This window comes from Passer domesticus, chromosome 11, assembly GCF_036417665.1.
Source record: "Passer domesticus isolate bPasDom1 chromosome 11, bPasDom1.hap1, whole genome shotgun sequence".
Taxonomy (NCBI): Eukaryota; Metazoa; Chordata; class Aves; order Passeriformes; family Passeridae; genus Passer; species Passer domesticus.
The window spans coordinates 19436415-19458118 of NC_087484.1; the positions used below are offsets into that span (position 1 = coordinate 19436415).

At 43.2% G+C, this 21704-nt stretch overlaps 1 protein-coding gene across 2 annotated transcripts in view; it reads left to right on the forward strand.

The window, feature by feature from the left end:
- Positions 1 to 21704, forward strand: part of VPS8 (VPS8 subunit of CORVET complex) — a 65692-nt gene that overhangs the window by 5106 nt on the left and 38882 nt on the right. Inside the window, exons 6-25 of one of the 2 annotated variants that reach the window (XM_064435578.1) lie at positions 92 to 146; positions 5183 to 5307; positions 6742 to 6828; positions 7822 to 7889; positions 8487 to 8640; positions 8743 to 8802; positions 9594 to 9701; positions 10485 to 10565; positions 11072 to 11242; positions 11937 to 12011; positions 12483 to 12518; positions 14709 to 14799; positions 15864 to 15910; positions 16771 to 16860; positions 17243 to 17289; positions 17780 to 18002; positions 18754 to 18843; positions 19963 to 20014; positions 20270 to 20312; positions 21046 to 21118. In XM_064435578.1, the coding sequence (XP_064291648.1) occupies positions 92 to 146; positions 5183 to 5307; positions 6742 to 6828; positions 7822 to 7889; positions 8487 to 8640; positions 8743 to 8802; positions 9594 to 9701; positions 10485 to 10565; positions 11072 to 11242; positions 11937 to 12011; positions 12483 to 12518; positions 14709 to 14799; positions 15864 to 15910; positions 16771 to 16860; positions 17243 to 17289; positions 17780 to 18002; positions 18754 to 18843; positions 19963 to 20014; positions 20270 to 20312; positions 21046 to 21118 (1776 nt within the window). Of the gene's footprint in view, positions 1 to 91; positions 147 to 2341; positions 2366 to 5182; positions 5308 to 6741; positions 6829 to 7821; positions 7890 to 8486; positions 8641 to 8742; positions 8803 to 9593; positions 9702 to 10484; positions 10566 to 11071; positions 11243 to 11936; positions 12012 to 12482; positions 12519 to 14708; positions 14800 to 15863; positions 15911 to 16770; positions 16861 to 17242; positions 17290 to 17779; positions 18003 to 18753; positions 18844 to 19962; positions 20015 to 20269; positions 20313 to 21045; positions 21119 to 21704 lie in introns of those variants that run through there. The other variant, XM_064435579.1, reaches the window with a different exon arrangement.

The following is a 21704-nucleotide window of genomic DNA, read 5'->3' on the forward strand; positions in this document are numbered from 1 at the left end:
ATCCTCCCCTTTTGGCAAACTTCGCTTGATAAGAGGTGGATTTGTGAAAGATGTTTCTTCTGCTTTCAATCTTCCTGTATGACTCTTTCAGGCAGCATCAAATCTGATAGCAGTGGGCACTTCCCATGGGTTAGCACTGATATTTGGTAAGTTAAAAATAAAGTTTGGAGTTCTTTTGCATTTTAATGATCTTTAATGCAAGCACAAGCCAAAAACTGCCAGCCTGACTTATAGCTGCAGTCTGTGTTTCTTCTAGGATAATGTTTGTGCTAAATGTGTTTTTCTTTCAGTAAATAAATGAAGCAGAAGTAGTGTTTGTCATCCTTATTCATGTTTTGTGTGCATTGTTGGGATTTGGCACTTTGATATTGAGAAATTTAGCCATGTGGGAATTGTTTAAAGAGCCTTTTCTGTGTTTGAATAGAAAATACTCTGTGTTCATGTGGAAGAGACCACAACCTGTGTGCAACCATCATCAGTAATAACCTTCTGCCCTATGTCTGAATAGGTGTCAGCTTTGTGGAAGTTGTGTTCCCTGGGAACTGGGGCTTCTGACCCCTGGCTGCCTGCAGACCTGTGCCCTGGGTGTCTCCTTCCCTGCCCTTCCCCTGCTCCAGGCAGGCACCTCTGTCCTGTCTTTCTGTTCTTCCTCTTATCACCAAACTTTCTTATAAGGTTTTCTGAACTCGTGCCTCTGTTTGACCAGCTTACCAGCTGGGCCAGAACAGCTCTGGAACTGTTCCCAGTTACATTTGGGGTTTTTGCTCTTTGTGCAGCACCCAGTTCTTACCCAGTTTAGAAATTTCAGTGTGTTTATTGATGCTGGTTGAAATTCTTAGAGACCAAAAGTTAAGGGGACAGGGTACTCCAGGGAGATGGGAAAGACTGTGGCAGTGCAGGACTCACCTTCCTGGGTATTTAAGCATTAAACTATTTGATGCCATTTGCTTAATCCAGTATTGAAACAGTTCTTCTCTCTGAAGGGAAGGTGGATTGAAGAGAGCCTCAGATCCTTCCCAAAGGTCCATGGTGCTGGGTAAGGGGCAATGGACCTGCACTGAGGGGAGCTCTGATAAAGATTTTCATCCTGAGGGTGTTGAAGCATGAGGAAGAGTTGAGACAGGCTGTGCAGTCTCTTTGCGTGGGGATATTCAAAATTCAGCAAGGCCCTGAGCTGGCTGGTCTCTTTGACCTTGCTTGGAGCAGCAGGACTGGGCCAGAGACCTCCATGCACAGCTCCCTTACAGCTTGAGTTACTTCATGACCCTGTGCTGTAATTTAAAAGTGATGAGGAATGGAAGGACAGTGTCCAGTTTTGTTTCAGGATGCTTCCTGGACACTTATTCTCTGCTGACTTCCTTCAGTTCTGTAACTACAACTTTGGGCATTGATCCCAATGCTCTCAGATCTGTCTAAAGAGAGAAAACCTGGCAGGATAGGGCTCTGGAAGGCTTTGTTGTGTGCCAAAAGGGGATTGGAGATCTGGCTTGTGTTTATTCTGAAATTTAAACCAAGACTAAATTTCTGCAGACCAGTCAATAACTCGACTTTTTTTTTTTTTTTTACTAGATGTGTAAATTAGGGTCTGACTTAGTCCCTGAAGGTTTGTGTGTGCAGGGTTTATACTGTACATACTGTACAATGGGAACATGACATCTTTTTTGCATGCAAAATTGTAGATCCATTTTCTGGTTGAACAATTTTTTCTGAGTTGTCACTAACACATTTTTAAACTTTACTTTTTCTTTCATACATTTGATTTCAGCTAATTTGTCTCTTCTCCTAAGTCCACCTGTACTCATGACTTGTCTGCTCTGTCCCTATTATAGAAGATTTGGGAAATTTTCAATCTGCTTTTTTGAATGCTTCTGTTGACTCCTGAAACATTATCACAGAGCAGTTCTCAGGCTGCACGTGTAATATTGAAAAGCAAAGTTTCCTTCTGGATTAGTGTTGGATTAGATGCCAAGTCTGACATCCTGGAAGTGTTGCAGAAGAGATGGTAGGAGGAGGCCTGGAGATTCTCTCCTCTGGTACCTGGGTGAAAATAGTTTTATGCTACAGTGGACTTCCAGTTTTATTTCCTCTCAGATTTCTAATTTTTGGTCTTCAATGCAATGGAGTTCAAATTTATAAGCTCACTTTTAAACTGCCTGGTTTTAGAACACTAACCTTCACAGCATCATTTCTTGAGTTAATCAGAAGGGGGAACATTACTCAAAGGAAACACTCAGCAAAATCTGAAGTTTCTGTCTTTGGAGGTTGTCACATATGTGCTGTTCATTGTTTCACTCCTTCATTTTACATTGATTTCTGGCTTTTTCTCTCCTCTTTTGGCCCTTTCTGTGTGGACTGAAAGGCAAAGGTACAGTACCACTGCTGTGTGCATGTCCCTGCATGACCAGGCCCTGTGCTGCCCAGGTTGCATGTTGTCTGTGCCAGGTTTCAGCAGTGCAGGAGCCACTCAGTGGATGGTGCTGCTGGGAATTGCTTAGTGGGTGCATGTGCACTGCACACTCCCAGGTTCTCCAGGCAAGGACAGTAGAGGAGCAGGTAAATTTGATTTTTGTCATGTCCTAGGGCAGCAGGTCCATAGCTGTTTGTAAAGGTGTTGTTTTGGGGCAGGACAAGGCTCTTCCGTGAGATCACCACCCACCCAGAACATTTCCTGGCACTGTGCCTAATAAAATTAGCAGTGTGTTAGTAATTCTGCAGAAAACCAAGTAGGCCTTTCAAACTCAGGAAAATCAGAGCATAAGGAGAAGATCTTGATGAAAACCTGGTGATCCGAGCAGTATCAACTTCTGCAGTGCTATGCTCATTTCTTTGGTTTGGAAAATGACTTCTTTCACATCCACAAACTTGTCTTTTTTCTGAATGTGCAGAATTATATTTAAACTTCATCTCATTTTGACTTCAGACTCTGAGAGCAACACAGTTACTGCTGGAAAATTTTCAGATGAGGAATTGCCTTACGTAAATTGAAAAATTAAAAACATTTTTTGACAATTGATATCCACCTTTGTTTCAAGCATTTGGCAAAAGCTTTTTATGTTAATCCTTACTTGCAAGCTGATAAGACAAGTCTGGAAAATCATTAGATCAGCTTTTATAACCTTTTTCTTTTGTCTATTTTTATTACTTTGCAAGCTTATTAGTAGAAGCTCATTGATTTTCTGATCTTGATTTACCCTGGAAGCAATTTCATCCATATTATAGTTGAGTTTTAAAAAAAAATATTGTCTAATAGTTGTTATTGTATGTCATCCTTTGACTGTCTGGAAATAAGAACAATTTGACTGGATTGGTCATACAAATCACTTAATTTTGGGATACAATAGAGATCTTGTTTGTTTTGAATTGACATTGCAGGTGGGGGAAAAAGAAAATGGCTTTTGAAAGTTCCTGTGGGGACACATATAAAGATGTAAAACCTTTTCAGAGAAAGCTGTGGAGGATTCTCCTTTTTCATGCCTGAGAGGAAACGGGTTATTGATTGAGTCACTGACAGGCTTAGGCTGAAGTACTGAAGTAGAAGGTACTTCCAGGAATGAAGAAGTCATTCATCTTTAATACAAGGAGCTGCAGTATTCCACTACTTTCAAACCAATTTTTATGGTTAGCTGGTGGTATTTTTGTAAATGAACTGCATTTCCAGGCCTCTGGAACAGGCATTATTTCTTTGGATCTTGACACCATTTGGAGACTGTCTCCCTGTGAAACTTGTTTTCCAGCTGTAGCTCTGTTTTCTCTGGACTTCCATGGAACTCTTTCATGATTCATCTTCCTTTTTCCTTGACCTGTTCTGATCTATGCCGTGAACACTCCTCTCACAGTGATGTCAAGGTGTGTCCTAGCAGCATGGCCAAAAATGTTTTCTCCTCACTCTGAGCAGTGCTTTAGAGTAATCCAGAAGTTCAGCTGTTGTTCTTGCTGGTGTTTATTTCTGAACTTCAATCCTGCCTCTTCATACAGGTGGGATTTGAAAGGTGACTCCCACTCTCAGCTGTCTGAACAGACTGATAAATGCATTATTTTGGGCAAGTAACGTAGGATACATCCGTGCTCTGTTTCCAAGCCAGTGCATTCCCAGCAGTGGTGCAACTTGGAGAACCGTGTCCCATGCCATGGGCACATCTTCCAGGGCATTTCTGGTGCTGAGCTCTGCTTCCTGGATCCAATCTTTCCCTTCCTTGCTCAAGATGAATCCTGCACACAGTGTTATTGTGGTGCTTCTGATGCATTTCATATCCCTGTAGGCTACATTCCAATAGTTCTCATAAAGCATCTTTTCTCACTCCCTCACTCAAAAGCAGAGACAGGTGGAAAAAGCAGCTCCAGAACATCTTTCTTAGCTTTTGAGAGCAGTGCACCAAAGACAGGCAGAGGTTCTCATCCAAACTCAAGAAGAGCAGCATCTTGTAAAGTGCTTGTGAATCTCTCGTGGTAGGAGCTTCCAAGAACTTGGCACAGACAGAGGTGCCCATGGTTTGTGGTGTGCAGGAGTGGACACTGCAGCAGTGCAGTCCCTGTGGAGGCTCTTCAACAGTGGCACCTCCTTTGCAGCAGCCTGTGGCTCAGGGAGGGAGTTCCTTTATTGAGTAAGAGCTGTGTGCAGCAGAACTCATTGGATGTTTTAACTGTGCAGCTTGGAGACAAAAGTGCCTTTTCTTTCCAGCCTTTGGCCTTTAGCAACAAAACCAAGGAGGAAAATTACATAATAGGAATAAAATTATGACATAAAATTGCACTCACCAAAAGCCTCTGTTGGGTTTTGTAGTTGATCTTCAAAGGCAGAAATAGAAGGCTCAGAAGGTAGAATTAATTTTGTCATCTTGGTTGCTATAACTTAAGCACTCTTGCAGAATAGTAAAAGGAAAGCTAGATACTGATTTTATTTTTCTAGTTTCTTTTTCAGTATGTAATACCTCTTCATTTTTGTATTTCCTGTCCCTGGTTTGTACTTCTAAAAATAATTTTTGTATTTCCCTGCAAGACAGTGTCCCACTCTTTTTTTTTTTCTAACATGAGCTCTTATCTTGTAAACCCCTTATTAAAAGAACTTAACTGTAAGTCTGTGAATTGTTAATGTACCCCAGGTGAATTGTATATGTAAATAATTCCATTATGTTAATTTTAATCATTGCTCTTCCTTTCTTTTTTACCAATTGTTGTGCTCCAGATCAGAACCAGGCTCTCCGGCTGTGTCTGGGCAGCACCGCGGTTGGGGCCCAGTACGGGGCCATCTCTGCTCTCAGCATCAACAATGACTGCTCCAGGCTGCTCTGTGGCTTTGCAAAAGGACAGGTAATTCCCAAAGGATGAGCTGCTCCAGTGCTCTGTCCTGAGAGGTACCTGGAGGTGCCAACAGCTCCAAGCCAAGCCCCCTCAGTCTGTAGCTGTGTGTTGGCTGGTTCAGTGCTCAGAAGCAGCACAGTGTGATGTGCCCACAGCTTTTTGGGGCAGCCAATTCCTGCTGAATCAGGTTTCTCTGGAGGAAGTGAGTAATGCAGGCTATAGCAAAGGGTTCAATTAATTGTGACATAATTCCTATTAAACTGAAATGTGCAGTGGCTCACTGGGACAAGCACTTTAGTCTTTGTAGGTCACTCTCTGAGGTCTGTGCATGGTAATTAAAGCAGTTTTTTACTGTGGTGATGACTTTAAATTCTTGAAACTCATATGTAACACCAAAATGAATTTTTGCTAATACCGTACTTGTATGACATAAGTAGCATAGCTTTTGAAGGGAAAAGGGGTTGAGTCTGTTGTAGTTTTATGCCCTTCTCAGAAGCAAAGGAGAGAAAGCAATTCCTGAACGAAAGTAACAAGACTAAACCAAAATAGGTAGTCATTACCTTGGTAACATTTAGAGGAGTACAAAGAAGGCTACTTTTTCTTTTTGCATTCATTTCCCTTTGCTTTCTCCTTCACAGTAGATAAAACACACCCTTGTGCCTATGGTAGGACTAAATGACAGCTTGCTGCAGGGCATGTGGAAATACTTAATCCATGCAGGACAGCAGCCAGTTTTAAATGATGCTCAGATAAAACATTTTGGAACAACAGCTCTGAAACATACGGTCTAGAAGCATTGATAGATGATTTATAGGATCACATAAAGTATTGTTTCCCTTAGAAAAGTTTTATTCAGATTGTAATCTTAGCTCTTCTAGGAAGTTATGCAGTATGTAGTTTGGGACTTCCTGCTTAGCTGAGAAATTGCTTGACTTTAATATTAAGTACAAGCCAAGGTTATTCTCCTACCTGCCTTGTCATGCTGAGCAAGCTCAGGAGGAAAGGAGGAGCAAGGTTCATGGTAGCCATGGAGATGCTTGAGTTTTGCTCAGGGGTGTTAGCAGGGATTTTTCCCCTGTTCACTGGTTCTGAGAGAGAAATTCATTTGACTTGTTGGGTGGTAACAAAGTTATCTTACACTCTTTCATGTTCTTATCAGGCAGACAGCTGTGAGCTGAGGGAAATTGGGCAGGTGGGAAGAGCTGGCCAGGAGGACATGATTCAGAGTTGAGATAACACATGGTGTCAGCTCTAAAGCAGACAAGTGAACTACTTGGAGAGACAGGGCAGGAACAGATTTCAGGTCACTTTTCTTTGATGTGAAACCCCTGCTAACCGAGGGTGATAATGTCAGTATAGGAATTTGTTGCTGTACTGTAATGCATGAGGTGATGGAGAGAACCCCTTGACAGTGAACGTGTACTGAGCACAGTCTGCTTGCAGATCACCATGTGGGACCTGGCCAGTGGGAAGCTGCTGCGATCAATAACAGATGCCCACCCTCCAGGAACAGCCATTTTGCACATCAAGGTAATGAACCCTAAATGTACTACTTTTATCCCAGTTTTGTTCAGTCAGATGTGGTGACTTTCCTTGTGCAGTCCTTTTAGACTTTAGATGAGAGCAGCTGCCTATGGCAGTGGTATCCAGAGATGAGAAAAATGAGCAGAAATTCTGTTTTAAAATGAGATTGAGTATACTGACATAATAGTTTTGGCTGTGAGTTGTAGTGTAACAAACAACAGTTGTTGTCTGTTGTAACTGCTCTCTCCAGTGCCAAAATGTATGAAGAATTAGTTGTTAGAACACATTTCTCTAAAACTTGCACTGTTTTGACCTGAATACATGACTTGCCAACTTTCAACTTAAAAGAATCTGAACTGTAGAAAGTAGCTTCTGTAAGCAGTTTTTCAAATAGCTTGAAATGGGAATGTTTTGGGTTGAAAGAAAAATCAACTATGGCTTCTTGTTCAGCATAGTGTTATTGTCATACACAGAAAATCATATCTGAGTTTGTGCCTGGCTTTGTTGTTCATAGCCTCAGATGTCTGTGGGCTTACAGATTCTGTATATAAACACCTCCAGAAGTGTCCCAGCAGAGACTGTGATCCTTTGTCTGAATTACTTGGTGTCTTTAGAAGTTCCAGATGTTTCTGATTTGGGTCTGTCTGTAACTACAGCCCATCCACCAGCTCTGGCTCCAACCCATGGGCTTGAGGCTGAGAGCCCTTCTAGAGACAGCTCAGGTTTTGGTGTGCTGCAGTTCTGAGCTGCAGCTTAAAGTAGTGGGGCTTTGGTGCCAAAATCTGGCAACAGGGCTTGCTGGGGAAATGAAGGCGGAACACAAACTTTGCTTTTATTGCACATCATAAAAAACCCAATAATTGTCTGAACTTGGTATGTTAGAGGTGCTGTAGGTACACTGCTTGTACTGTGTGTTGTTAGTACTGCATAGCATGTATTTTTGTATCCATTTGTTGTAGTTTATTTCTTAGGGCCATTTTAATCTCATTTTCTGCTCAGTTTACAGATGATCCGACACTCGCAATCTGCAATGACAGTGGAGGCTCCGTGTTTGAACTGTCATTTAAGTAAGACAATAACTCTCCCCAGAGAAAGTACAAGAAACCATTTCTGGGTCATTGTTTCTAAAACCCAGGGAGAAAAAAAACCCGCTTGAAACCAATAAAGTTACTGCCTGACTGTTGAGGGTGTAATTTAGGGCTGCAGTGTAATTTCTCAGCTGAAGGAAGATGCTGTGTGGCAGTGCAATAGCTAAAGAGCAGCCTTAGTTGTTACCGTGTCACTGTATTGTCCAGAATGTGACACTTGTTGTGGGCTCTTGGTAGCTGTCATAAAAGTGCTGCCTCTCATTGTATCTTGGCTCATTAGTGAGACCTGTCCTGCAGTAGCTACTCGTTTTATTCTTGGCCTCTTCAAGAGGAGGAAGGACTAGGAGGAAGGATTGACAGTCAATCCAATAAAGTTCAGGAATTTCCCAATCCTTATTCTCAGATAAGATCTTAAGGAATTCTTGTCTGTATCTGAGCAGCTGTATGGGATTGCCTCCAGTTTCATGTCAGAAGTGATCTGTGGAACTGTGCAAGGGACTTTTTAGAAGGAGTGTTTATGAGGGATCACTCCTGAGATTGTTGGGCTGCCACCAAGCTGATCTCTGCTCTTTGCAGGAGGGTTATGGGAGTGAGGACGTGCGAGTCTCGGTGTCTCTTCAGCGGCTCCAAGGGGGAAGTTTGCTGTATTGAGCCATTACATGCAAAGGTTGATTTGAGAGACCATCCTATCACCCAGTATTCACTGCTGGCCATGGCCTCCCTCACTAAGGTAACTTGCAGCTTTTGGGAGGCTTGATGTGAGAGATCACAAAGGAGAAGTTCTCTGCTGTATACTCAGACATTTTATTATGCCTTCTTGCTTTCCTTGAAGATCCTGGTTATTGGTCTGAAGCCATCTCTGAAAGTGTGGATGACCTTTCCCTACGGCCGTGTGAGTAATAAAGTGAAACAGGTGCTTTTTGGGTTATGGCTACAAATGTTTTCTTGGTGGGAAGGAGATGAGATCTGGAGCAAGTGTTTGGTACCACTGCCTTCCACAGCACTGTGGAATTGCAGTGATAATCTGCAGGTCTAATGTGTGGAGCTTGTGGCAGAGAGGAGGTGAGAAGGCTGCTTCCAGCTCTGTGAAGATGCTTTCTCAAATAAGCAGGAGGGAGTCCCTCAGCTTCTTGCCTTTCCTGCTGCAGTGTGTATGCTCCAGAGATGAAATGTTAACCTGATTATGGCTACAATCACCTTGGACTGGGCCCACTGTTTTATATTAGAACCATACAACAGACCCCTTAATTACAGGGACAGGAGCCAAGAAGAATTTGAGCATTAAACAGTCTTCTGAACTCTTGATTATTCACTTTCATTGGTCAATGGCTTAATTCCTCATGTAAAAGCAACTGGGAGCAGATGTGGGATGAGTTATGTTAGGAGAATGGAGACAAGGGGGATATCAAGCTGCAGCTTGCTGTAGTCTGTGTATCCATGTGGGATGGGATCTACCCTGAGCAGCTCAGACACCAGTGGTGTTCTGTCTGGTGTCCATTTTACCAAGGTCTCCCAAATGTGTGGCTGGACCAAAGAGCACAAACTGCTGCCAGGAGTTGGCTTTGCAGCACCTGTGTGTACCAGGCACAGGCAGAAGTGAGAAGCAGCTGATGAGCCACGTGTCCTGGAGCTGAGGCTCTGCCTGGTGTGCCTTAACCTCTGGCTGTGCTTTTTGTGTGACAGATGGACCCTTCGAGTGTCCCTCTGCTGGCGTGGCACTTTGTGGCTGTGCAGAACTCGGTGAACCCCATGCTTGCCTTCTGTCGAGGAGATGTCGTGTACTTCCTTCTGGTGAGCCTGGGCTGTTCTGTGCTGCTTTCAGGTGGTCACATCTCATCCACACATTCAGGGATCGAGCCTCTATCTCAGTGACAGTGTGACAGCTGAGCATGCTGGGAACAGCTGCAGCTTCCCACTGGCTTGGGAAAACTGGCCTGATGGTCACTGCTCTTCAGCTGCAGTGGTGCCTTTGCCTGGAGGCATGAGATTTACCTGTTCCAGAAGTATGGATTTGCAGTGTGTTTCTACTGGAAATATGTCTGAGGATTGCTTTCTGGGAGAGCATGTGAATTTCAGACACCATCGTAGTTTTTACTTTAAAAGATGAGTCTGGAAAAAAATTGTGTAAAATGCTAAGAAAAGATCATTCAGTCCTGTTGGTGTGTAACTTGAAGGCATGGTGCTCATTGTGTTTAGATCTGCAGCAGTTACACATGCAGATATGATTGTTTGGAGACAATCTCCTGCTGCTTTCAGTACGAGACAAATATCTAGGCTTCTGAAAATCTGGCATTTTGGCTTTGGAGTGCTAAGTTTGTTTTCCAACTCTGCTGTCATGTTAGACCTTAAGCTCTGTTTAAGCACCTAGACATGTTGTCTGGATTGAGTCCTCTTTCGCCTCTCTCATCTCTCCTTGTAAAACTGGGGAGAAAGAAAAGGGTGTGTGTTTAAACTTTTCTTGCTGAGATGCTTGTCTGGGGTGAGCTCAATCACTGTGGCACCCTGTGGGAACTGAGAAGCTGAACTGAAGCAAGTCTTGGAGTCTGAGTCAGCCTTCTTTGATTTCTCTTTTAGGTCAAGAGGGATGATAGTGGTGCAATACATGTCACAAAGCAGAGGCAGCTTCATCTGCACTATGATCTCATCAACTTTACTGTAAGTCTCAGTACTGCAGAATGGTTAATTTTTTTTCCACTGGTTTTCTTGTAAATGTATCTCAGTAGCCCTTAGTTCTGTGCACTTGCCTGTGTTTATCTGATGGTAACTAACTGAAAATATCCTTATACTTGGGACTCTGGAAAATGAGCACAGTGTGGGAACCACCTGTGAGCAGTGATTTAGTTGTCTTGGCTCTGACTCCTCTGGATAGAAAGTGTGCTGGAGCATAAACTGTGTGCCAAGAGGACGAGCTCTGGTGGATTGCTATCTGTCTACAGCTGTTTTCTGTGAAGATTCCATGTAATTGCTCTGCAGAAGGACCCTCATTATCTCTGCCTTTGAGGTTATGCATGTGTGCAGTTATGAAGTGGCCACGTATAGTAACTAAGCTACTGGCTGTCCCAGAATTCCCAGTAGGGGTACTCAGGGATATGGCCAGAACTTGTTTGCTTGGCTCTAATGGAGAATGCATTGCTGAGATGTGGAATTTGGTGCTTTTGCAGTGGATCAACTCACGGACAGCAGTGCTGCTGGACAGTGTGGAGAAGCTGCACGTCATAGACCGTCAGACTCAGGAGGAGCTGGAGACCATCGAGATCTCCGAGGTTCAGCTGGTCTACAACAGCAGCCACTTCAAGTCTCTGGCCACGGGGGGCAATGTCAGCGAGGCCTTGGTAGGCACTGGTGGCCTGTTTGTGTTTGCAGCTGTGTTTGATGTAGGCCCTAAGTGGAAGCCTGGAGGGGAAAAGCCTTTTGGGAGCATCTCAGAAGTCAGATGTGGTGGTGATGTGGGCAACTAACAGACAGCTTATGTTTCCTTTGGTGCACTGAAGGTAGTAGGAACTGCTCCTCCTTTACCAAGCTTTGGAATATTCTGTCTAGGGTAAAAGCTGATGTGCTTTATTCTTTAAGAGGATTTTTTATTTAGTGTACCACAGACTGGAGCACTGGTTACTGGCAGTCAAACTGCTGTTGTAGCAACTCTCACTTCAACAGTTGTCTTCCCATCTCTGTGCCCTACACATTTGCTCTTGAGGAAGATATGTGAAGAAGCAGGTGCAAGGAAAGGGCCCTCATAACCTTTTTGGCACTTGAGGGTGGAGTCAGAGCCCTACTTCATCATGTCTTTGGGTAGCCAGAGCTCAGCAGCACTTGAAGCTGAGCTCACAAGCAGGAGGGAGTGACAGCAGAGCTCTTTGACTTGCTACTGCCCAGTGATGTGTGGTGTTCTTTCTCCAGCCTCATTTTGATTTCTGTATTACAAAGGATCTTGGAAATGTATTTGTTGTTTGAGAAATGAAAAAAAAAAAAAAAAAACAAGAAACCAAAAAATGGAGTTTTACTTGCCTGTGATTTTTCTCCCTGTAGGCACTGGTTGGAGAGAAAGCTTGTTACCAGTCCATCAGCAGCTGTGGTGGTCAGGTCTTCTACCTTGGAACTAAGGTTAGTGGGGGGAATTTTTCAATAAAAACACAGGGCATTCACTGTTGATGGTAGCTCTTCTAGAAAAGGGCAGTTTGTCTTCTGTGGACATGTGTATTGGGAAAAGGTTCTTTGCACTTATGTTGTGGGTGAAAGAAATGTGCAGTAATTTGGTTTTAGCCAGGGCATGGGCTGAGCGAGACATTGTCATAGTTTCACAACATCCTGATTCATTCTGCTCTGGAGTATGCTTAGCCTTACTTTACTGACATGTCCTCTGCCCTAAGCTTCTGTGTCTCTGTTATAAATGTGCTAGGGAATAAGCAGAAGAAAATAAGACAGCAGCTAAAACTGGGCTCCAGTTAGTACTGCTTGATAGTTGCTTTTTTTAGTCATTTGTACTGGTGTGCTGTGGTGGCTCTGTGGGATACTACAGGGCTGCATGAGCAACTGCCAGTAAATAACTTTCAATTTCTTTTTTTTCTTTCCTAGTCTGTTCATGTCATGACATTGAGAAGCTGGAGAGAGGTATGTTGAGAGGGAGACTGTACACCTTAGGCTTGAATTGCTTAAATCTAGCTCAAAGGAGGGAGGGAGCATTTGTGAAGCATTTTCTAGGCACTGTGTTCAGGATTCCTGATTGCTACACAGAACCAGTGCTGTGGATACACTGATTTTCATGGGGGCACCAGGACTCTTGCTTGCCTAAATTCCCAGGCTGAATGGAGACCCTGTTCTCCCAAACAAGGCATCATGCCTTGCTGTGTGTCAGCTTTTGTTAGTGCAGTGCATGACTTACCTGAGTGTGTGATGAAGTCTTCCACAAGCTGTGTGCAAGCTTGTGTCTGCCACATAAACATCCAGGAGTGAAAGAGAACCTGCTTCACTGAAGTTTGTCTCCAGCTACTGCAGGAGCTGCATCATAAAATCCATAAAAGACTACCTAGAAAGTCCAGAGGATTTTAGGTCCTTGTTGGTTGAAGATTTTTTTTGGAACATCATTTCTCTGACAGCTGAAACCCCATCAATCCCACACTAGAGTTCTTAGTGATCAATTTTGGTCTGTTCCTGTGTTGTAGCTTTCACTTGACTCCAACAGCTGTTTTCCTTTCAGCATCACCACTTTGCAGTATGTTTATTCAGTGTGTGCATGTTTTCTCTCAGGCTTTGTTTTGCAAGGCTAAGCAGAGCTCTTTCAGCCCTCTCTTGAGATTACTTACCCATTCCTTTCTTTATTTGTAGTCTCTGTTCTCTGTGTGTCCTGTGTAGTCAGCTTCTTGGGCATGGGCAAACATATGGCTCTGGGTAAGGTCTTACAAGTGCAATGTACAGTGTCACCCCTTCTTCACAGCCTCTGCTAGACGTGTCATTTCTCATGCATCCTTGGATCTCATTTTTCTGTTCCTTTGGGTATGTGTTGTCAGTGACTGGGGCACTCTGGAGATTGACTAGTGCCTCACAGCCAAACTGATTTCTGCTGGAAGTTGCTTGTACTGTTGGGTAGCATCATTCCTCTGTTTCCAGCTTCAGGGGCATATCTCTTGTCTTTTTCTTCTGTCTCACCTCACGTGCTCCCAATTGGTCATCAGCAAACTTTAGTAGTAAATTCAGCTTATGCCTGTATGTAGAAGGCTCCAGTGACTCAAGAATCAGCTTCTAGACTGATTCCCAAGGAGATCTGGTAGCCATTTTTTTGCAATCTCATATTTCTCCTTTAAGCAGTGACCTTCACCATTTTTCCTCTTGCTTAGGTTGCTTTAGGGCTGTTGTCCTCATCTATGGTTAGAAACTCCTCCACAAGGCATTCTATCAGGACCTTTTATAGGATATGAACAATTGAGCTCTGTTGAGATTTTAGTTACCAAGAGGGCTTCTCTCTGCTGGTTTTGTCTCCTGCCATTCACCACTGAATTTGGTTTAGTAAGCTGTAATGAAGAGTCTTGTTCTGATCCATGATTTCAGGTGCAGATTTTCCTGGAATTCCAAAGTCAAACACAGTTTGTTCTCTGAGACAGCCCCTTTGTAAATTGCTGTATGGTTTCTGCTGTGTTGCAGTTGTGCCTCTATCATAGGGGACTTAACTGAGAGTTTGATTTGAGGGTGTGGTGATTAGGGTGAAGCTGAGAGTTAGTTCTTGCTGCAGGACAGGATGCTGGGCTGAGACCTGAAATCTCCCTTCTCTCAAACAGTTCTTTGACACTGACCTATCATACTAAGGCCAGTGGTGCTTGACCTTGGGTGTTAATAGTTCCTTTAAGCAGAAAATATTTGTGATCTGCTTCAGTCCTTGCTGACTCTGAGCTCAGAAGAAAGTAGGGGTAGGATAAGTACACACTTTGCGGGAAGCATGGCAGAGTTGTTCACTCCAAGCTGTTGTGCTCCAAGTGATGAGGCAAGGATGGAATGGAAAATTTTTATCCTTTGTTTATCAGACAGTCAGTAATGCTGGGGGTCTTCATCCATCAAGCATCTGACTTAAAATGTCCCCCCCATAGGGACTTGATGTACTGGGGCCTGACATTTTAGTCCAGCAAAAAATATCCATTTGAGAGAATCTCTTTGAGATCCTGTCCTTTACTGCAGTGTGGTGAGAACTTCTGAGGTGTCTTGTTGCCTTGCTGTCAGGAACCATGACCCACTACTGGGAAATGCTGGTCCTAAAGGGGAGGGAATAATCTTTGCTGTAGCTCTGAGGTCCAGTATTCCTTGTTATTTTAGAGAGTTGACCACCTTCTGAAACAAGAACGTCTCACAGATGCTCTGGCTCTTGCTTGGTCCTTTTATGAAGGTAAAGCAAAGGCTGTTGTAGGTAAGTTTGGACCTGTTTGCTTCTAACTGAAACCTCTGGGGATGGTTTTAAATATCTGAACATACAGGAATCACTTTTTAAGGGAAAGAAAACAGAATTGAATTGAAGAAGAGAAAATAGGATGTGTTGCTTTGAGTTTGGCAGAAGCAATCTTTATATAGAGTAGTTTGATTTTCTTAATTTTTTAAACTATAGTCCGTTTAGCAACTCAAATGAAAGTCAGGTTTGATCTGTGTGTGACTCCATGTTGTTGTCACTTTGCCATGAAAGAGGTAGACCCAGATGTTGAATATCCAACCTGCTAAAATATTCTTAAAGGCCATGCATGACTTGTAGGTATGTTTCAGTGTGATTCTCTGTCAGCTCTGCCAAGCAGGTGCTTTCATCCAGGTTTCTCCCCTGACTGTACAAGGAGCTGAAAGAATCATGCTGGCTTTTGGCACCACATTTCCTACAAAGGAGATTGCTTGAGAAGTGTGTTAATCATGCCAGAAACTGCCACTTGTGTGGTCAGATTTGTACTGGAAACTTTGATTTTACAGCCAAATAACTTCTGATGGCTTTGACAGTGGGATGCAAGTTCCCAGGACAGGATCCTGCTGTGAAGTTGCTGATATATGAAGATATGTTTTGTTTTAGTGCATGGATATGGCACAATAAAGCAGATTGTAATGCTTTGAATAATGAAAAAATGTCTTTTTGAGTTGGCATTTATATTTTCCCCTTTTAGTGCACTTTATTCAGCTTATTTGCATCAAGACCTCTTCCAGCAATTACCCTCATGTACAGTCTTTGACAGCTCCCCATTAATTGTTCTCTCAGTATTAAACAGCACTCAGAACTGTTCTTGCCATCCTATGCTGGAACAGTCTTTAAGTGAGGAGAACAAACCTTTTGGAAGAAGAGAGGGCTAAAAGTAGAGCATAAAACTGTATTTACATATCCTGACCTCTACATCTCAAGGGTAGTTATGTTGGCATCTGAACTGTGCAGTTTTTTTATTTCTGCTGGTAGCTTAGATGAGAAAAGCTTTGGTTTTCACCTCATTTCCTCATTCTTTCTAGGCTTGACTGGGGACACGAGCAAGAGGAAAGCAGTCATTGCTGACAGAGTGAGTCCTTGAGCTCTTCCCAACTGGATTTTCATGTGTGCTGGGGTGATACTGTGTTCCTGAAAGGAACAGTTTCTGCCCTCCATGAGTTAATCCAACTAACTCTAGAACATGTACATATTCCTCTCTTGCTAAAATTGGGAGCAGAATTTTAGAAAAAAACTTGGAAATACCTTTTGGATAGAGGTGGGGATAAAATCTGTAGCATTAGCAATTCAAAAGGAGACATTTCCATCCAGGCCTGGAGATCTCTGGTCCCCTCACAGTGATGAGAAACCTTTTGTGTAGGTAACTCTGGATTTCCCTGACCTTTGTTTGGCACATGTCCATCAGTATGTGACTTGCTGACTACAAGGATGGAAACTGTGTTCTGTGTTTATGTGAACATGGAATAGACTCTTCAGCTGATCCAGTTCAGTTTTTACAGAAACTTGCTTCTGGGAGGGGTACATACGTATTGCAATAATTATTTAGCCATGCTCTGTTCTTGTTTGCAGGTAGCTATGCTTTGCTGTGTAATATACTTTAACTTAAACTTTGGGTAAAATCATGGCTCAGATGAGCCTAGTGCTTGAGGATGTGTTCGCCAGCCTGAAAACTGGCTGTTGGGCTGGCTGCTCAGCTCTGTGGTCAAAGTTAGTGTGGGCCTTCAGTATCCACCTGGGCACTTCTGTGCCATTGTCACACCACTGTCTCTTGGCAGCCTCTTCCCTCTTCTCCTTCCTGCCCACAGCACTTCATACCCAAAATGGGACAGCAGGGTTTACAGTGCTGCAACGCCCCAAGCCAATCTGAAATGTGCTACTAAGCAAGGCCTCAGTATAAGATTTGAGTGAGTTTTCTTATTTGTTGTAATTCAGATGGTTGAAATCCTTCTCCATTACACCGATCGGGCTCTGAAGAAATGTCCTGACCAAGGAAAAATCCAGGTTATGGAACAGCACTTCCAGGTATGGTGCTCCAGAGGACTGTAGAAATCCTTTGGCTTTTTAAATTAACTTTGTTTTGCTGCAAACATTACTGTCTGTTTTTGAAAAAAAATTTGCTGTGATTCAGTTCAACTCTCACCTTTTGTTTGCACTCCCAAAGTCAGGACTTGGGTATAGTGGGTGGCAGAGCAGAACCCGTGTGCTCTCTGTGCTCTGCAGGAGTGTCAGCAGAGCTTTTGTCCATATGCATCAGCATATGGAAAACCTGTAACTGTGCCAGCTACTAGCTGAGTCAGATACCTCATTGTTTCTGCTCTGTGTTGGCCAGGCTGCATTTCGTGCTTTGCAGGATGTGCTGCTTGGCAGGATTTTCCCCTACAGCTTTGTTGTGTTTGTTCCCCAGGATGTGGTGCCTGTCATCGTGGATTACTGTCTCCTGCTGCAGCGTATGTAAGTCTGGCCTTGCAGGCCTGTCCCCAGGGCAGACCCCAGCTCCCCAGGTAGCCCCCAGTGCTGCTTCCTGTGATACCACGTTGTGAAGAGGAATTGCATCACATCATTCTATAGCACATGTCACATCACAGTTCAGAGGAGTGCCTAAAAACCAGTACTGAAGTCAGCAACTTACTGCTCACACAAAACCATCTCTTAAATTTGCATTGATGTGTTCAGGAAGAAAAGTTGCTTTGAACCAAGAACCTGCCTTCATAGATTTTTGTCATTCTCATCACTTCCCTTCCAATAGCACTTTTTTTGCTGCAACACCCCTAGCTGGTTTATGCTGTGTAACTTGCCCCAGTGCAGGAGCTGAACAGGGCATTCAGTTCCTGAGCCTGGGAAATACAGAGAAAATTGAGTTTAATTTGGAGCCCTTGGAAAGTAGATAAGCAAGGAGATTTTCATAAAATTATTTGATAACTAAACTTCTCCATTCTCCTAGGGATCTGTTATTTAACCAGATATATGACAAGATGAGTGAGAACTCTGTAGCCAAAGGCATCTTTCTGGAGTGCTTGGAGCCATATATCTTGAGTGATAAGCTGATGGGAATCACAGCTCAAGTGATGAAAGACTTGCTGCTTCACTTCCAAGACAAGAACAGGTTGGAAAACTTGGAAGCCTGCATTGTGCATATGGATATCACCAGTTTAGACATCCAGCAGGTGAGTGGTTGTGTTGCATACTGTGTTGAGCTCCTCTGAATAAATCAGCAGTTACAAGATCTTGTGTTTCTAAGTGTAGCATGGCATGTGGGTTTCCCTGTGTCCCTGGGAACAAACTCAAATTCGGGGAGTTGGGAATTGTACAGTGTGGCTGTGTTTTGTTCCCCCACTTTTTGTCCTGGCATAGGTTAATGCATCAGCAGCTGAACATGTTGGAAAATCCCTCAAGATTATCCCCAGTCACTCTTTCCCATTCGGAGTACCTTACCTGACATCAAAGGCTGCAGGAGCACAGAAAGCTGGAGTTGTGTTTGTCAGCTTGGGTACTTGCTTTTGCACAACAATTAGTGGAGCAGGGAGGTGTTTCTGCTCAGCAATCCTCTCTTCTGATGGCATGGCTTTCCATTTCAAGGGTGAAGCTGCTTGGAAACCTGATGTTATGCTTCACTAACCCAACCAAACTACTGCAAGCAAGGTTTTTGAAGAGCTGGATTTTTAAAATGTATTCTTTAACATCATATGGATGTTAGACTCTAGACAGTTAGATTCCATGCTTGCTGTGTGAGCAATAAGTTGAAGACTCCTTTGGGAGGTTTGGGATTTTCAGAGAGCCTGGTTCTGAAAGTAGAAATTCTCATTCTGCTTTAAGTTGTACTCTTGGATGATGAAAGTGCCAGGACAGGGCCTGGGGAGTGAGAAAACTGTGAGCTGGGAGCAGCTGTGTAGCTGCCTGTGCTTTGCTGCCTTGCAGGTGGTTCTGCTGTGCTGGGAAAACCGGCTGTACGATGCCATGATCTACGTCTACAACAGCGGGATGAACGACTTCATCAGCCCCATGGAGGTAGGAGAGCTGCTCCTGCAGGAGGGGTGCTGGGGTGTTCTGCACACATTCTTCCTGAGAAACAGCATTTCAAACCCAAAGCCTTATTTTATTCTCTGTATTCTGCCTTCTTGCTCATTTCCATTTCAAGGGGGAAATCGTGTGTGATATGTGCAGTTTATTTCACTGGATGCAGTAGAGGAGAGAGGTAATTTGTAACTACTGTGCTTTAGAACACCAAATTCCTTGCTGAGGCAGAAATCCTTTGCAGTTAGGGCAGGAAATATAGTCATGTTAAAATAAAATGGAAAGCACCAGAAGATAATAACATGATTATTTAAGGAGACTGCACGTACACAATTCATACAAAAGGCCAGAAGCAGCCCTTGCTTGAGGCAGGCCTTGTTCTGAGCCCTTGGAAGAGATCTCTCAGCAGGAAGCACAGGACTCACTGGAAGGCTCTCTGAAAGCCCCACTGATTATGCTGGTTATTCTGGAGATGTGCCAATGGCTCTAGAACCCCAGTGTGTTTCCCCATGGAAGCCCTGCTGGTGTTTTTTCAGTAGTGCTGAAATAGAGAACTGGGACCATTAGAATGGGAAAATCTTCACCTGCCTAAGTTTTAGCAGCTGTAATCTATTTGATTTTTCTAAGGAAGGAGGCTCTTTAGGTGGTCATAATTTTAAAAAGGACTTCTGAAAACTGAGCAGTAGCTGCAGGAGTGCAAATAACTTTGCTTTCTAGAGGCAAGTGTTTAGACAAATCCTCATTCTACATTCCCAAACTAGGCTCTGGTGACCCTGCTGAGTGGTGGAAGTGTTTGCTCCAGGATACACAGGAACAGGATGTGGGGCTGGTGGGTTATGCTCTGACTGACCTCTGGGACTCCTGAACATTGCTTTGCTTTAGTGTGGCCTGTGCTTAGGGTTAGAGTTGATGGAATGAAAGCTGTTTTTTCATAAAATCAGCTGTAAACATCTTTTGCTATGTCTTGGAGTCCTCTGTGCCTGTTAATTAGAAGACATGGTGATAAAGAGTTTCTGTGGGAGGACACCCCACTGATCTCTGCTTTGAAACCACACAAGTTCTTTGTTTTGAGATTTTCCAGCTGCTTGAGAGCTGCCTTTTTTCTTGTTACAGAAGCTGTTCAAAGTCATTTCTCCTCCACTGAATGCTGGAAAGTCTCTCACAGGTACAGAATGCTTTCCCTTTTAAGGTTTCTACTTTTGATACTTGGTATTTTGAATATCCCCAGTCACTTCAATGAAGAGATGCAAAAAGGGAATACATACCCAATATAAGGGTCTTGGAGAACAGAGGAGTGTTCTAGTACTGTTTGTAAAGCTGCTCTACTTTGTATGATAAACTCTGTTTTTGTGGGAGAAGAACTTAATCTCTGTCTCTTGTCTTGCTGAAGAGAGGGTGATGAATAATTTTTCTGTTGTAGATGAGCAGGTGGTGATGGGCAACAAGCTGCTTGTGTATATAAGGTAAGGTCCTTCAGAAAGTGTGAGGTGGTGTCTAGTGGTGGCACCAAATTTTAAACTTGCTGTAGTTGCAGAACCTTACTGGGAGCTTCAGGTTCTGAGAGATTGTGTAGAATAGCAGTGGGTACTCACTATAGCTGACTTAAATTTAAAATCCCTTCCTGTTGCCTGTGGTGTGCATGAATAGGAGGGATCAAGTTGGAGGCTTAGAGCCCAAGTTACTGCTCATGTGCATTTTTAATTTCACAATTTGCTTTTGTTGTGTGTGAAACACAGAGCTCCTTGGCCAAGGGCTCAGTAGCCTCATGTTTTGTAGCAGGCCATGCTGTGCCTTGCCTTTTGGGATAGCTCAGCTGTTCCTTGCTGGGTTCCCTGTCATTTGCAGGAGCTTGCACAGGAGGGATTCATTAGTGAATCCCCTTTCTGGAGTCTGGGCAAGATTGTGAAGTTACTTTCTGCATTACTCCAGCTTCCTAAAATTGAAAATTCTGGGGGAGACACTGAGTTTTCTCATTATTTTCCTGCAGTGGAATGACTGCAAATTCATGCACTATGTTGGCTCAGTGTGTATTAACAGCAGTGCAGCCTGGGATGCTTCTTGCTTTCATGATTTACAAAATAAATTGGTTTGTCTTGTGTTAAGGGTTAATAACTGAAAATTAAGTCAAAAAAAGAACAATTCTCAATGTCTTTAATGTCAGGGGTATTAAAATGCCTTTCCCTTCCTTTTCTGTAGCTGCTGCTTGGCAGGCCGTGCATATCCATTGGGTGATATTCCTGAAGATCTGGTACCTCTGGTGAAAAATCAGGTGAGAAACCTCTTGGAAGGCACCTTTCCCACATGAGGTTTTTAGAAGAAGCTGCATATGTCTTGTTTCACGGATTTCCAAGGGAAAACTATGATCAGTCTGATAACTGATCTTTGTGATATGAATGTCTCCTGGTGTAATTGCAAAATTAGTTTTTAACTGATGAAATCCAACAGTTGGTTGCAGTCTGAACATTTAAATGTAATATTTTTCTTTCAGTTATAAATTAGGGGGGTGGGAACACAGAGTTCTCAGTAAATGGGTTTTTTGCCTTACTCTTCACTACAGAGTTACCAGAAATCTGTAGCTGTTTCTTCTTTGTAAACTTAATGTGTCAAAAATGTGTCAAATATGGGAGGGTCTTCTCTGTTTTCAAATGCAAATGACACCGGATTGACACTGGGGAGGAACTTCTCTAAGTAGCTCTTGGTTGTAGGTTTCTTGGAGGCTTTTGACTCCTTTGGACCAATCTGACAATTTCTTGAAACAGGATGTTCCTTATCATCACTTTTTGTGCTTACAAGACTTCTTCCTGAATTTCTGGTTAGCTTTACAACTTTTTTTTTTTGTGCTTTTAGCATTTCAC